The 16,098-nt window shown below is 54.2% G+C and overlaps 1 protein-coding gene across 6 annotated transcripts in view; it reads left to right on the top strand.

Annotated features, from left to right (window-relative positions):
* SYNE3 (spectrin repeat containing nuclear envelope family member 3) overlaps window positions 1–16,098 on the top strand; it is a 98,586-nt gene that overhangs the window by 73,933 nt on the left and 8,555 nt on the right. For 4 of the 6 annotated variants that reach the window (XM_027066552.2, XM_053224905.1, XM_027066549.2 and 1 more), the window contains 4 exons: window positions 295–453; window positions 3,154–3,303; window positions 4,315–4,353; window positions 14,622–14,985. In XM_027066552.2, coding sequence (XP_026922353.1) covers window positions 295–453; window positions 3,154–3,303; window positions 4,315–4,353; window positions 14,622–14,822 — 549 coding nt within the window. In that variant the 3' untranslated portion in view covers window positions 14,823–14,985. Of the gene's footprint in view, window positions 1–294; window positions 454–3,153; window positions 3,304–4,314; window positions 4,354–14,621; window positions 14,986–16,098 lie in introns of those variants that run through there. The other 2 variants (XM_027066554.2, XM_027066555.2) reach the window with 2 other exon arrangements.

The raw sequence follows: 16,098 nt of genomic DNA, 5'->3' as shown, positions 1-16,098 counted from the left end.
GAGACCAGCAGGTGACCACGGTGATCCGTTGTCGCGGCTCGGGGGGGGGGGTGGTCCAGGAGGGCGCTGAGCACTGGCCGAGGCAGCGCAGGACCCTGGACCTGAATTAGAATTAAATTTCTAACGTGGCCTCGTTGGCTAGAGAGACATTCCTCCCTCTCCAGGCTCCAGGCCCCTCTCATCACCTTTGGGCATCCTCAGCCCTACCTTCTGCCTCAGAGGGAAGCCACAGGATGCGTGGCCAGTAGGCTGATTTCCCCTCTGATGGGTCGGTCGTGCTGTGTATTCCTGCAGGCAAATCTGCTCCGGGAAGAAGGCAGCCGGGAAGGTTACTCCCAGCTCCTGAGGGACTTTGAGCAGTGGTTGGAGGTGGAAAACGCCAAGCTGGTTAGCATCATCGCGATGAGAATGGCCGCAGCCAGGGATCTGAGGGCCAGGGAAATGAAGCTACAGGTTTGTTGCCACCAAACGGCCCTCCTTTTGCACCCACGGATGTGTTCGCCACCAGGGGGTTCTTCAAAAAGAAGCACACACGCGGCTTGTGAGCCATTTTCATCCGTGTATAAGTAATAGTCTCTGAACTTTTTTGGTTCACGTATTTCCGAAGGACTTTCGGAGAACCATTCATTCCTTCAGCCTCCTTCTGTGTTCCCCAGCTTGGACAATATCACGCCTCATCACGACTCCTCTCCATCGGCGAGCCGTGGCTGTGTAACAAACCCTTCCATCGGTTTGAGCTTTCAAACAGCAAACGGTTATTTGACTCATGGTTCTGAAGGTTGGCAATTTAGGCCGAGCTCATGTCCCCTCTTACTACCACTATGTTAATCTAGATACTTTTGACTTGATGATGGCAATAGCCTCCCAGCTGGCCTTCTTTCTTCCTGATGGGCCCCATCCAGGTCCTGGCTCATTGCGCGGCTAGAGTGACCTTTAGCATCATGAATGTGACTTTATCCTTCCCCTGATGTAAACCTTTCGGTATAGAGGCCAGCCTCCCAAACGTATCACACAAAGCCTTTCTCATCCGGGCCCCAGCCTACCTCTCTTTTTCCTTATTTCTCTGCAGTTTTATTAGGATATGTTAGGGTTTGGATGTCTTTTTAGTTTTCTTACTTGGGATTCATCTGGATACTGGAATCTGTAGTCTAGAGTCTTTCCGGAAAATTCTAGAGCATTCTCTGATACTAACATACTGCCTTTGCCTTATCCCCTTTCTCCTCTCCTGCTGTGATGCTGCTTAGACACATGTTATCCCTTCTCTCTGGGCTCTATGTCTCCTACCTTCTCTTGCGTTTTGTTCATCCTCTCTCTTCCTGTTGCATTCTGGAGAGTTTTTCTACACTACCTTCCGGTTTACTAATTCTCTCTTTCACTGTGTCTCATTCACTATTACACACGTCTGTTAAGCCTTTCGCTTTTGATATTGTATTTGCCAGTTCTAGAATTTCTACCTGGTTCTTTTGAAGTGCTACTCTGTCACTTTTTGTAGCTTCCAGATCCCTGCTGAGTCTGGTTGTTAATTCTTCAAGCACGGTAGCTGTTTTATATAGTGCATCTAATAATTCTCAAGTCATTTTAGGAACATTTCTTTTGCATGTTGTTTCTGCTTGTTCTTGTTATCAGTGTCTTGTATACATGAGGCTGCTTTGATTGTGTGCTGGGCATTGCATTTGACGAAATAGATGTAGGGGTAATTTGAGATTCAGGATCACCTCTTCTCCAGAGAGAATTTTGTTTGTGACTGCCAGGCAAGGATGACTTTATTGTTCTGAAACCAGTGAGTCCAAGTTCAAAGTTTGAGGCTCCCTGGACCACTGGTGACCTGGGCCGGACTTTAGTCCACTAAAGGTGTGAATTTACTTCTTTCCTTTTTTCTTTTTTTTTAATTATGTTTCTTTATTTTTGAGAGGCAGGGAGAGAGAGAGAGAGAGAGACAGAGCACAAGTGGGGGAGGGACAGAGAGAGAGGGGGACACAGAATCTGAAGCAGGCTCCAGGCTCTGAGCTGCCAGCACAGAGCCCGACGTGGGGCTCGAACTCACGGACCACGAGATCGTGACCTGAGCTGAAGTCGGACGCTCAACCGACTGAGCCACCCGGGTGCCCCGAGTGTGAGTTTACTTCTGATTCACCTTTAGGAATCTCAGCCAAAGGGGAAGCAGATTATCAAAGTCTCTATCCCTGCAGAGCCCAGACCTTGACCTTTGTCTCCATAGCCCCATGAGGTTTCCCAAAGCGTGATCTGTTTCACAACTGTTTCTTCCAGATCGACAAATGTCCTGCAGACAAAAGCCGGTCTGAACACCAGCCTTACTTCTTTGGGTCTCACCCTTTCCCAGGGTTTAGCCTGATGCGTCTTGCTCTCTTGTTAACTCTTTGATGACTCTTAAGTGTTTCTAATACTTTGCCCTCGGTGAGAAGTTTGGTCCCATTACCTACGATGAGGAAGTCCTTGCGTCCCTCTTGTCTCTCATTTGGCTGTGATGCTCATTCCTCGCCACCACCATCCAACTCCAGCCGTATCAGAGATTACTTGCGGCTGCCCCCGTTTAGGCCTCCTTGCTCTTAAAGAGTTCACGTTCTAGTCGGTTCTGAGAAGCTGCGCAACCTGCCCGTATCACACCGCCAGCAGGATGGGGTGGAGGCAGGATCCTTGGCCAGAATTTAAACCCACACGCTCAGATTTGCAGCCCTGATCCTACCCCCACATCGCTACCTCTCAGGAGTCCTGAGGATAACAAGTGCCACCCTGGGGTGACACAGTACTATATTGTGATAGAAAAATCTGCCGGCTCCCGGTAGCACTCTGCCAGGCTTAAGAATGCCAACAGAAAAGCACGTTCAACCGTGGTGGCTCTTATCCTGATGGTGACTCTTCTGTCAAACCCTCCAAGGACTTGGTTCTAGAATGTCAGAGGCGGAAGTGACCACGGAGGTCAGCAGCGCACCTGCCCCCCTCAGGCAGGAGTTCCTTCTGTAGCATTCCAGAGAGCAACTGCCTGGCCTTGGCTTGAATTTGCACGATGGGCTTCTCACTTTACAGGTTCCTTCAGCTGCCTCTCGAGACAAATTCGATTGGCTCCTCCTTACCAGGCAGGTGGGGCCGTCTGGGCCATTTGGAAGGTGCACGTGACACTGCCTGTCCCCACAGGAGCTGCAGGCTCGGGTGCCAGAAGGTCAGCGTCTCTTCGAGAACCTCCTTCATGTCAGGCCAGCGAGGGGGTCCTCGGACGAGCTCGAGGACCTGCGTTACCGGTGGATGCTGTACAAGTCCAAGCTCAAGGACTCCGGCCACCTGCTGGTAGGTGCCAGGGCGTGCAGCTCCCAGGCCCCGGGGGCGGGGCTATGGCTGAGCCCGAGTTCGTCTGGGGAGACGTAGCTGGGCGACATCCTCTCTGCCCCACACGCTAAACTCGGGCGTGAGTGATGGAGGCTCGCGGGTCGTAGGTGCTTCACTTCCAACATGTCACTTGGCCATCCTGCCGCCCTGTGAGGCTGGCGCTCCGGTAACGACAGCAGTGACCATCACGGTTCACATTCGAGGAGCGGCTCAGCTGAAGTCTTTATGACCCCATTCAGGTCCTTACACCAGTCTCCAAAGGGAGGAGAGCGGAGACTGAGAGCCGGAACTCCCACGGCCGTGGCGCTAGTAGGCCAGCATTCAAACACGCCCTGCCGTGGGAGGCACCATGGAGGGGCACGCTGGACTGGGGCCCGGGGCCCTGGGATCCAGCCCTACTCCTCCACCCATTTGCTCTGCGATTGTGGACCATCACCTTCCCCCTTTGCGTCCCCGTGCGTCCTCACACAACACGATGATAAAGCTAACTAGTAATAACAGCCTTTATTAAATGCCGTGTCCCCATAGCAACCCTACAGAGGGGGCACCGTTGTCATTCCCCGAGAAGAGAAGTGATGGGGAAACTGAGGCACCAGGGTTAGCCCGAGGAGGGGGGCAGTCGAGACGGCCTCTGAGGGGGCCCTCGGGTCCCAGACGCCAAGCTTCAGCGCTCTAGCTTTGCCGTCCCCGCCACGGCCGCCGTGGCCACTAGGTGTCAGCGCAGTCCCAGCCAGGTGGCCGCCGCCGGCCTGGGCTTCCCAGACGGAATCCCACCTGGGCCTGAAGTGCGTTAAAAAGCTCATTAAATCGAATCACCTGCTGGTTCAGCCTGTCCAGATGACCAGAAGTTTTAAAGAAACACTCCCCTGACAAAATGAATATTCCATTACAGGCTCTGCTGGGATTTGAGTATCACTCACTTAACTTCTTCCCCCCCCACCCCCCTTTTCCTCTCCTTCCCGAAAATAACAGACACAGAGTTCTCCAGGGGAGCCGACTGGATTCCAAAAGGTACGGTGTTTGCCATCTGCTCCACACGCTAGAGGGCAGGGCGTCTGGAGGTGGGTAGGCCTGTGACGCTGCAGCCAGACCCCTGGGCTTTCTGGAAGTTTCCGCGAGGTCTGAGGAACATTTATGGGGAATGAGCTGCGGGCCGTGTTGTGCTGTGCGGGGCCCCGGGGTCCTCGGGAGGCCTCAGGAGTGTGTGCAGAACGTATTCAGCTGTGACAAACGCATGACAGAGGAGGGACCCTGGAATTTTTCATCGCACGCCAGGATGCGGTGGGGAGTGAACAAGGACGCCATTAACAATTATGTTGTGACAACAGGTGTCAACCAGGACTGTCCCAGGAGACCTGGACCACTCCAGGCCAACTGGATCGTGTGGCCGCCTGAGTGGTGGTTGGGCACACGGGGGCCAGTGGGGGAGTAACGGGGGAAAGGGGGGTTGTGCCTCGCGTGCTCTACGAGGAAGGTGTTTCCACTTCTGCCCGCTGAGAAGCGCTCAGAGCCACTCCTGTGGCGTTTGCAGGCCGAAGTGGTAACCGTGGGAGCAGCACTAGTCGTGAGTACTAATCATTATTACTTTAGACGCTCTGTGTCGTCCATCCACCGTGTGCCAGAAAATCCTGCTGAATCATGGTGAGGGCATCTCATTTAACGGTACCATCAACACCCAAGAGGCATCCCCGCCTTCACGGAAGCGTGGGGAAACTGAGCAATGCAAGGTCGGAATGAGTCCTTCAGCACAGGCACGTGGCTTCCGGGTGGTCTCTGGGCTGTGGCCCCAAGGCCGTCATCTGGACTTTCCACACCGTGCCTTGGAGAAGGCATCCCTGGGGCCTGGCGGGTGTCCCTGCTTCAGGGAAAACCCGATGTGAATGGATGTCTCCTTTTGCAAGGGAGCTCTCGTTTCAAGCCCTGGCCCAGAACAGAGTGAGCCTTCAGCAGGCTCTGCTCCAAAGAGCCCTGGGTTCCTCGAGGTCCCTAATGCCGTGGGATCGGTTTCCAGGCGCTTTGCACGCTGGGATTTCTTCTTGGTCTCCAGCGGGTTTTTGTGTCTCACGTCCGTAGGAGAGCGGGTGTCCTGTGGACTGGGTCGGGCGGTCACGAGACCAACGCTGTGCTTGGGGCCCAGCGTCAACTAGCTTGGTGGCTTTGGGCAAGTGGCTTTGCCTCTTGGGGCTTGACTTTCCCCATCTGTAAAATGGAATGATCAGTGCCGACTTTCGTCGTGAATGAATTCTGAAGATCATGTGAACTGTCATTTGTAGAAGTCCTTCAGGGAGACTGTAGCCCTGGATCCCCCCCTCATTTAGAATGACAGAGAGCCTCCTCGAGAAATGTGCAAGACCATCAGGAAGCCCGGTGGCTTCCGGGGGCTTCCATACTTTTAAGCCCTGCACTGGGGAGCCCCCATCTGGAGCTCCCAGGCGGAACCCGGAGGAGTCATGTCTGGGTCCCCTGATCCCTTGCACACAGTGAGTGCTCACTAAATGTTTCTGAGCCGGGGGACACTTGGCTGGGGGAGGCCGGGCCTCCCAAGCAGGCTGTTTCCTGGCAGCCTGCGATTGGCTTAGCGTGGAATGTCCACAGCCCTGTCGTTCGGGGCTCAGCCACAGCTCATTTGCTGTCCGTCATTCGTTCCACAAGTATTTACTGAGTGCTGACCGGGCCAAGGACTGATGTGGGCACTCGGGATCCGTCAGTGATCACAAGAGCAAAGTCCTGCCCTGGTAGACTGCAAACGCGTCCTGGCTGGGAGGAACGGCACGTCTCTGAGGCCGGGGCTCTAAAGGGCAAAGGTGGACTGGGGTCCTCATAGCTACAGGTTGTGTCTTATCTGCGGCTGGCAGATACTGGGCACGGCTTTGTGGGGTATGCGAAACGGGCAGGCTCTAAATGGCTAAAAAACACGCTTATCCGGGCTCTGTGTAAAATAATCGGATGCGTAGGGGCGCCTGGGTGGCTCCGTCGGTTAAGCGTCCAACTCTTGATTTTGGCTCAGGTCATGATCTTGCAGTTCTGCTTGGGATTCTCTCTCTCTCTGCCCTCTCTCTCTGCCCTTACCCCGTTCATGCATCTCTTTCTCAAAATAGGTAAACTTTAAAAAGTTAGAAAAAAAATAATAGTAACATAAAATAATCGGATGTGTAACAATCTGAGTTTGCGGCTGGCCACCTGGCTTTCGTGAAGCCCGCCCACGAGGAAAGAAGCAACCTGCGAGGCCATCTCGGGCTCATCTATGCGACAGCTTAGGCACAGATTTCTGGGTCCTACCCTGAGTTTTTGGTCCACTAGGGCGGAGACGGCCCAAGAATCTGCATCCCTAGCAAGTTCCCAAGTGACGCTGACGCTGCTGGCCTGGGACCCCACTTCAAGAACCACAGCTTGACGCACCGGATTTGAATCTCGGATCCACCATTAGTGTGCGTGACTGTCGACGAGCCACTTAGTGACGCTCTCCAAGGAACACAACGAGGGTCCGCCAGGCTGATGGTGGACAGAGTCCTTGTAACTCTGCACATAGTAGGTTCTCAATGGCCAGGTAAATGAGGACCCTGAAGACTTTGCAGACGCCGCCCCTGCTTATGTGCCTCGGAGAACAAAGGGAACAATGACACCCCTGGCGGGGGGGGGGGGGGGACCCCTCCCTTGGGTGTGCTTCTTGTGTTGTTTCTGCGGCCCGTGTGTGCGCACACAGACGCATATACACACACACGCTGACAGGGTGACAGTGCTGTCTTCAGAGGCTGTAATCTGGCCACCTTAAAAAACATTTCATATGTTATTTTTAGTCCAAAAGAAAAAAAAAAAAAAACCTGCCCCAAAGCTAATTATTTAGGAGCAGTTGGTTCTCTGCACTTTTTTTTTTTTCTCTCTGCACAAAGTCACTGGAAGCTCCAACTACGTCAATGGCTTCAGCCTGTTTGTTTGTATAAACACGGTAATTAAGATTTATTAAATTTGCAGCCTGCCTACGCCCTCGCGAGCTCAGTGCCCCCGGATACGTTTGCCTGCAGCATTGAGCACATGAAATGTAACTGCTTTTTTTTTTTCTTTCTTAATTTTTGTAAGTGTTTATTTATTTTTGAGAGAGAGAAACAGAGTGTGAGTGCAGGGAAGGGCAGAGAGAGAGAGGGAGACACAGAATCCAAAGCAGGCTCAGGGCTCTGAGCTGTTGGCATAGAGCCTGATGTGGGGCTCGAACTTGGGAACGGCGAGATCATGACCCGAGCCGCAGTCAGATGCCCAACGAACTGAGCCACCTGGGCGCCCTGTAATGGCTTTTTTTTTTTTTTCAACGTTTATTTATTTTTGGGACAGAGAGAGACAGAGCATGAACGGGGGAGGGGCAGAGAGAGAGGGAGACACAGAATCGGAAACAGGCTCCAGGCTCCGAGCCGTCAGCCCAGAGCCCGACGCGGGGCTCGAACTCCCGGACCGCGAGATCGTGACCTGGCTGAAGTCGGACGCTTCACCGACTGCGCCACCCAGGCGCCCCTGTAATTGCTTTTTAAGTTGCAAGTGGGCCGTGAGGGGCCCGTCTTCCCGCATCCGCCCAGGGCAGTGGCGGAGTCTACTTGAGACAAACTTTGCGTCCAAGCACAGATTTGCAAATGTGTCTCTTCGGCCTGGGTGAACCGGGCCACAGCCAGCGTGCCGTTTGGCAGGAGTGGAGAACAAACACCACCCTCCCATGCACGCTGTGGCCTCTCGGGATGGGGACCTAGATGGCGAGCATTTTATTTACTGGATCGCATTTCGTAGGTTCTGAGGCTCATCGTGATGTTTCACATTTTCACATTTCTGGAATCCGGGTGACTTACTACGATCGAGTTCTTCCCGTGAGGATTTGGGTTTGCTTCCCTCCACCACCCAGGACACTATCACCTGAGATTTCTCGAAATCGAAAATCTTTGCTGGCAGGGCGGTATTTTGTTGTGTTTTCCTTCGGCCCACGGCGACCGCGTGGATTCCGACACCCAGCCCCTGGGAGCTCCAGGGGCTCACATTCTCGGGGAAGAGTCTTACCCCCCTCCCTCCACCCAGTGCCAAGATAACGCGTCGTATTTCCTCGCTTCCCCTTTCCGTGAGGTGGGACTTGTTCTCGATCTCCCTGATGTTGAAGGCGCAGCCCCCCGGCTTCCCAGCTTTGTGGGGGGCTCCAGTCGGACGCTCCGTCACGGTTGTTTCCTTTCTTAGCGGCGTGTGAAATCATGACCCGCCTCACAGTGAGCACCTTCGATCACGCGAAATACTCAGATACCACATCTAAGGAAGCCTTACTGAGTTTTCCAGGTTAGATGGGAACTCTCTCTCACGACGACTATGATTTTTTAAAAAATCTCTCCTGGGTGCCAGGCGCTGCTCTCGAACACTCGTGTGCCCGGTCTTTGCCCCTCATGACCACCTTCTCCTTTTTGGTGGGAGAAGCATGGCCTCTTGGCCCCTTCTCCATATGTGCCAACGGGCCCTGTTGGGACTGGAACAGAGGAGATGTGACTTGACATTGTTCTTCTTGTGATTCACTGTGCAACTTTGGGGGCTAAATTTGGCCCTTCCTTCGTCAAAGGGCTGGGCCTTGCTGGGGCAGTGCGGTCTTTGAGCTTCCACAGGAGAGAGCCTCGACCCACGCACGTGCTGTGTTGTCCCAGGGCCCTGCGTGTCTATCCGTCTGCCAAGCCTAGAAGCCACTGGCCATCGCTGATGTGTGAAAGAATCAGCATTAACTCTTCAGACATCAAGTGTTTGAAACTTGTCTTTGACCTCAGAAATCCAGACAACTGTCACCTGTATTTACTCTGTCTTTATCCTTCCGTCACCCAGCCCGCCTGCCTTCTGATTCCCCGCCCCCCACTCCTCTGAAGCTCACCCCCGTGAGGTAGCTGCCTGTTCAGTAAGCCCAGTGGCTGTGTTTCTGCCCTCCATGCAGCTGGCCTCGGGGCAGCCTGGATGGGTGACCGCACTCTCTGCCCACAGCCGCTCTGGCCGTCCTCACACTCCATCGTGGGGGCCTCTCTCCTTGTTTTATTTTTTCCGTGATCAGAATCAGTGTGGATAAAACTCAGTGTTGATAACATCCGATTACTTAACACAGAGTCCCTAGTCAAGATTTGCAAAGGTGCCTCAATGGCCTTCTAAAAAATTAATGGGTGTTTTGGTTTTGGAACAGTTTTAGGTTTACAAGAAGAACTCAGCAGATCCTACAGAGGGTTCCCAGGTAGCCCCTCTCCTCCACCCCTCTTCCGTTTCCCTTACTATTCACATCTTGCATCAGTCTGATAGATTGGTTACAGTCGATGAATCTCCACTGGCTCATCACTGTTAACTAAAGCCCATAGTTTAGGGTTTTCTGGGGTTCACTTTTTGCATCATACATTCTATGGATTTGGACAAATGTGTAATAGCACGTATCCACCGTGGTGTGTCACACGGAACAGCTTCGCCGCCCGCAAAACTCCTCCGTGCTCCACCCACCCATCCCCTGGCAACCACCGATCTTTTTACTGTCATTATAGTTTAGTCTTTTCCAGACTGTCATACGGTTGGAATCAGTCCGTAGCCTTCTCAGATTGGCTTCTTTCACTCAATAACATGCATCTGAGATTCCTGCACGGGTTTCTTTGTTGCTCGAGAACTCCTTTCCTTTGGTCATGGGGTAATACGCCATCGTCTTAGTATTCCATTTCGGGTCTTTCTTATAGGCTTCTCTTCCCAGTGAGGGATCCAATCCAGGATCAACCCGTTGCATTCAGTTGCTGCATGCCTTTTCTTTCCTCTAGGCTAGAGGTATCCCTCAGTTTTTCTTGACCTTGGGCACAGGTCAGAGATGTGATGGAATGTCCCTCAAAGTATGTTTCCCTGATACGTGCTTGTGATTGGAGTCAGGTTGTGCATTTCTGGCAGGAGCGTCACGGGTGATGTTGGGCTCTTAGCGCATCTTCCTGGGAGACCCCCGGTGTCGGAAGGGCCCCAGCATCCCTGATGCTAACTCTGAGCACGTGATTAAGGGGGTGGCTGCTGGGCTTGTCCCCTGGACAGCACCGTCATTTCTTCTGTAATTAAGAAGTAATCTGTGGGGCACTGCTTAGAAACACTGAAGTACAGTGCCTCTTTCTTCAGTGGTTGTATCATGGGGTTTTCTGCAGCCTCTTTCTCCCCATGACTCATCTGGATGGTTCCTTCTGCTACCGTGGCTTTGTTCCCTGACTCTGGGCCCCTCAGGTCCATCTCTCCAGGCCAGGTCTCCCTTCTGCCTTCAGCCCCAAAGTCCCAACCACCTGCTGGACGTCTGCCCAGGAGTCCTCTAGACCCTCGGACGCAGCATGTCCAAAGCTGACCTCACTGTATTCCCTGCACCCAAACAAACCCCAGTCCCCGTATCAGTGGACAGCATCATGACCACCCACTTTCCCAAGCCGGACGCCTCCGGGTCATCCTAGACCCTCACCGACCTTGGTTCTGGTCCTAAGCTCAGAGCCTGGTCATGATGGCTCTTAGATGAGAAATCGTGAGGGTAGGAAGGGAGGGAAAGGGAAGACAAATGAGCCATATGGCCATACATCTGTTCCCAAATGAGGCTCTGTCCTTGCTTGAGTAATAACAAAATCTCCAGTCATTCCATCCAGAGGAACTTCCCACCAATTACCTAAACCACCTCCAAAAGGCCAGCTCAGACGGCCTCATCTCCCATCCCTCTCCAAAACCAACTCAAGGTTCTGGAAAAATACAGTTCTATGGCCTGACTATCACGTGCAGAGCCACCCCAGGGAGGAGATACAACGAACCCAGCCCCACCCCAGCCACTGCCATCTTGTCCCCATGGGGCAACTATCCAGAGCCTCTGAATTCTCACGGGAGTGAATCTTGGGCTCCAGGACTGAGCCATTAGTGAAGAAATTATCACAGGCATTGTGAGCAGTCCCTGGCCCGGGAAACCCTGGTCTCCCTAAGACTCACTGGTGCAGCCAGGGAAATGCAGTGGGCCCCACACACAGCCCCCTCCTGAGGGGAACCCAGGGAGGAAGCCAGCCAGCACGGGGCACTGCAGTCCAAGAGGGTCCTAAGAGGGACCTTCAGGGACTACACAAATGGCTAGTGAGGGCTTCCTGGCGGCCTGGGGACTGGCCCATCTTGAATTGCCAGAGAAAAGCTGGCCCCTGCCCATCACTCTGGCTGCTGGCCCAGCACACGAGCCCCAGCCAGCTCCCAGGAAAGCCCCTGAAAGCCCCAGAGGTGACACAGCGTGACTTCTACACACGGGGCCCCAGGTCAGGGTGGGACCAGATCCGACAGGCCCAGGCTGACTGACAACTCAGGCCCAGGGTGACTGTCGTTGTCGGTGTCGTTGCTGAGTCGTTTCTTGTGAGAACACCATGCAGGATGGTGGGTGGAGTCCGGGCACCGGACAATGCTCGTGAAAGATCCTTGGTGAAATGGGTGCAGGGAGCCCACGTCCCGGAGCTGTGCCAGAGCACAGGGAGGCCGTGGGCAGGGAGGAGAACCAACATCTGGGCCTGGGCGTTGTGGTCAGGGCGTTTGGTGGAACAGTCAGACAGTGAGAACAGCCACAGACAGCGGTCAGCGAGCATCTGTGTGGTTATACCCTGGGCGCCAAGGCGGGGAGCAGACGGTCAGAGGCACAGGCAGGGAAGGACCCTTTCTTTCGCTCAGCACATACCTGTGGGACACCATTGGGAATACAGCAATGAGCAAAGTTAATGTGGACCACGCCTCCGAGGAGTCAAGGGGAACATAGACTTTAATCAGTAATCCGGAAGAAGGTACTGGGGCTGTGAAAATGTGTTAACGGGGCTGTTTTGGTCTATGGCAGGGAAGGTCCCCCCGAGGAAGCCACTCACAAGCTGAAATTAGAGTGTTTGGCAGGAGTTAACCAGGTGCACTGGAGAAAGGAGAGAAATTAGTATTTTCAGACAGAGGGATGGCCTGTGCAAAGGTCCAGTGGCGGGAGGATGTGAGGGCCTTGGAGGGGCCAAGAGCTGGCATTGAAGGAGGGCAGTGCTTTCCTTTCCGAAGGGCCTGGGGAGATTGCTAGTGTCTGATCCCTGGCATCTGGTGGAGGGGGGAGCTTGTGGGGCTCAATGACGTGCCTGTCTGCCCCTGTATCCATCGGCTAGAGGAGGAAGGGAGTGAGCATTTATCGAGCATAGTGTGCATTGCCTCATTTATCCTTATGACCTCGGTAGGCAGGTTTCATTCCCTCTTTTCCCCAACAGATGAAGGAACTGAGGCTCAGAGAGGCTGAATGCCCTATCCTAGGTCACACAGCTAGGACACCATAGAACCAAGGTAGAACCAGGACTCCAAACCTTTTCTTTTCCTCACGTCACCTTTCTTTCCATCAATGGCAGAAGATGCTAGAAAATCAGGCCCCATTTACCGTGATAAACTCATCTTGCCTGAACTCCTCAAAACTCTAGAGCCTCAGATTCATCTGAGATCCCGAAGGACCCCCAAGCATTTAGTTACCCAATATTACGTGTCCTGTTTCCACCCCACTACATGTGCTGTCTACCCTCTGCCTCCATACCCTTAGGGATTAGGAGCTTATCGCTTCCCAAGGAAGCCCCTTCTCTCTTTGGATAGTTTTAACTGGGTGGAACACACATAGTCCTTTCTGTGGGCAAACTGAGGCACAGAGCAGCTCCCAGATCTGGGAAGAGCTGAGATTGTCAACTTCTTCGTGGGCTTCTTGAAAGGTAGTTCATGCCTCTGTGTGTGTGTGTGTGTGTGTGTGTGTGTGTGTGTGTGTTTTCTAAGCATTTGAGGGTCGTATTAAAACATGTCTTTTATTTCAAAGAGCATTTTAGAATTCAGGTCCCTCCAAGTGAAGATGTGAGCTCTAAATGAACAGCCACTGAGCAGGCAGCAGGAGTCTTTTGAAACAGACCACCCCCTCGTCAACACTTGTAAATGCAAACACGCTTTGGACCTTCAGAGATGTTTTCCCCAGAGGATCGTGGCCAAGACACCGCTCCTGGCTTCAGTAAGCCAAGGGTTAGCTCTGAGAATGTAGGTGCAAACACAAGGACCCTGTAAACAGATTCCCCGTTTGCAAGACCATTGATTACAGCTTTTCAATTTGGTGCCAAGCCAGGCTAGAGTGAACCTGTAGCTTCTTGTTGTCGCTCTTTCTTTCTCCTGGACGGGTCAGAGATTTGGAATCAGGCGGCATCAGCGTGAAATGTCAAGGAGTCAAGTTAGAGTCCACACGGGCTGAGGCAGCCCCGCATGTACCAAGCAGGTGGGCAGGAGCATGCACCAGCCAGGTGTGGCCCGGCCCAGTGGCTGTGGGAACTTACACTCACTCAGCTGTTCAGGTGACTTACTGCCCCCCGCTCCTGAGTCCCTGCTGAAATCCGTGCGCCCAGCAGAGTCCTCGCCACAGATGGGGGCAGGTCTTCTATCCCCATTTATCAGAGAAGGAGACAGGCTCAGAGAGGTTATCGACCCTCCCCAGGGCACATGGATGCTGTGTGACAGAGTCTCCACTGGGACCTAGTCAGCCTGGCTCCTCCCAGTCAGGCCCCTGCCCTGCACCACGTTGTGTTTTGGCCGGAGTGGGGGGGGGGGGCTCTCCTTTCCCGATTTTCTCCTCTCCTGCACTGCTTGGCGGTGAGGACACCCCATGAAGCCACAACCTCACCGGTCCCTCTGGAATTTCGGAAATGGCCTTTGGCCACTTTCGTGGGCTCTAGGCATTTGGACCTGGGAGTCTGGCCCTCGGGTGATACTGGTGACGTGGATGGTGAAGAGGGTGGAGGAGAAAGAGGAGGAGGAGGGAGCGATGGTGAAGAGCACGGTGGTGATGACCCTGACTTAGGTAGGGATCGTGTGAGTGATCGTACTAATCGTGGCAGCAGCCTTGGGCACCTGCTGTATCTCCCGTAATCCTCAGAAAGACCCTGTCAGGTAGGTACCGTTTCCCCCCTGTTTAGAGATGAGAAGTTTGAGCTTTGGAGGACTTGAGTGACCTTCTCAAGATTTACAGCCGGGGCTCTCACACGCCAGGCAAGGATTTATGTAAGAACAGGCAAAGCCTGGAGCCCTATGTTTTTCCCTACCCTTCCTGCCTTGAATGGTTTGAGCAAACCAGACACCTTGGTTTCTGGCAAAACCGACCGTAGCCCCACTTGACAGTCGGGAAGACTGAGACCGGTACGGCCGGCTTGCCCTCCCCTCCCGCTCAGAGCCCCCCCCACCCCCCCCCCCCCCCCCCGCCAAGCACACTCACAAGTCCTGCTTTGGTTCCGCAGGCTCCGCGGCGGCGAGGACTCGGGCCCCTCTTCCGGAAGGTGTGCTGTGTGGCTCTCCCCCTGCAGCTGCTGTTCCTGCTGTTCCTGCTGCTGCTGTTCCTGCTTCCGGTCGGGGAAGAGAACCACAGCTGCACGCTGGCCAACAACTTCGCCCGCTCCTTCAAGTTCATGCTGCGCTACGATGGCCCCCCGCCCACCTAACCCGCCGGGCCACGCAGGTGACTCTCTCCTCCAGCCCTCCATCCGCCCCAGGGCTCCTTCCGAGGGGGCCCAGGAAACTGGAAACAGAGGCAGGCTGCGACCGGCACAGCTGCCTCGGTGTAAATACTGCATTGATGCCCCCCAAACAAAACCACTTTTTATATGGTGTCGTCTTAGCCTATTTATCCTAAAGGTGCCCTATGTGCGACCAGGGAGTGATGCATAGAATGTTTATATCCTCTGTGTGTAGATATGCTCAGTCCGTATAGTTTCACGTATGGCGTCTATTTGTGGGTGGGAAGGTTCCTAGCAGCTTGCGGGTCCTGTGGGATTTTGTGGCATTTTTGCCTGGGTCTGCGCCCCCCCCCCCCCCCCCCCGCCCTGGGGAGTGAGAACAGGAATGTGTCACTTTTCTGGCAACTGCTTAGCGGGAAGCCATGTCCCAACCCCAGATGCTAGTAGAGAGACCCCTGAGCTGTCAACACAGAGGAGCAACACCAGCCCTCACTCAGCTCAGTCGCTCTCGCTCTAGACACAGTGAGAACAAAATGACAGCGGGTTAGATGCCGTGGGTCAGAAGCGTAAGGGTGATGCTTGAAGACAGGGCCGGTGACAGCAGCGAAAAGTGACGAGTGATAGCGTGCTATCCCTGAAGGAAAAGAAAGATGACAAGCAGGACCCAGGACTATACCAGCTCACAGAATTTTGGGCACCCTGTGCAGGGGCGGGGCGGGGGGGTGGCGCTCCCCCCCCCCCCCCCCCCCCCCGCCCTGCCCCACCACCTCTTGGCCTCTGATGGCCCAGAGCAATGCAGAAGGCCGTGGCTGTGACCCTGATCTGCAGGTCTGGTTAGAGCATGCTCACTGTGTTCTGGGAAAGGAGAAGGGAAGGAGGGAAACTTCCTTGCCAAGGTCTTCATTCAGAATGGGGAGCACGCTGTGCCGGGGAAATGTGTCCTTCCGTCCCTCTTGGGCTGTTTTCCACTGTCTACGACTCGAGCTGAAGGGTCGGGGGGGGGGGGGGGAGGGGAGCATGTGGCCCTCCAGGAACCAGGGATCGAGGGTCCAAGACAGAGATGAGAGATGGGCGTTGGAGCTCAGCCTGTCTAGGGGTCTCTGCCTCTTCCTCCCTGGAGAACGGACTTCGGAGGGAGGTGGGTCTTCTGGGCTGAGAGTGTCCCACACGTGTCCTCACGAGGGGACCCGAACGAGGCTGCCCCCAGGAGAGGGGCTAACCCTAACCCCCGCAGACCGGATGCGGGGCCCTGAGGCCAGAA

The sequence above is a fragment of the Acinonyx jubatus genome, chromosome B3, assembly GCF_027475565.1.
Source record: "Acinonyx jubatus isolate Ajub_Pintada_27869175 chromosome B3, VMU_Ajub_asm_v1.0, whole genome shotgun sequence".
In the NCBI taxonomy this organism is placed as follows: domain Eukaryota; kingdom Metazoa; phylum Chordata; class Mammalia; order Carnivora; family Felidae; genus Acinonyx; species Acinonyx jubatus.
Note: the sequence above shows the minus strand (reverse complement) of the source record. Positions and strands in the feature narration are given on the sequence as shown.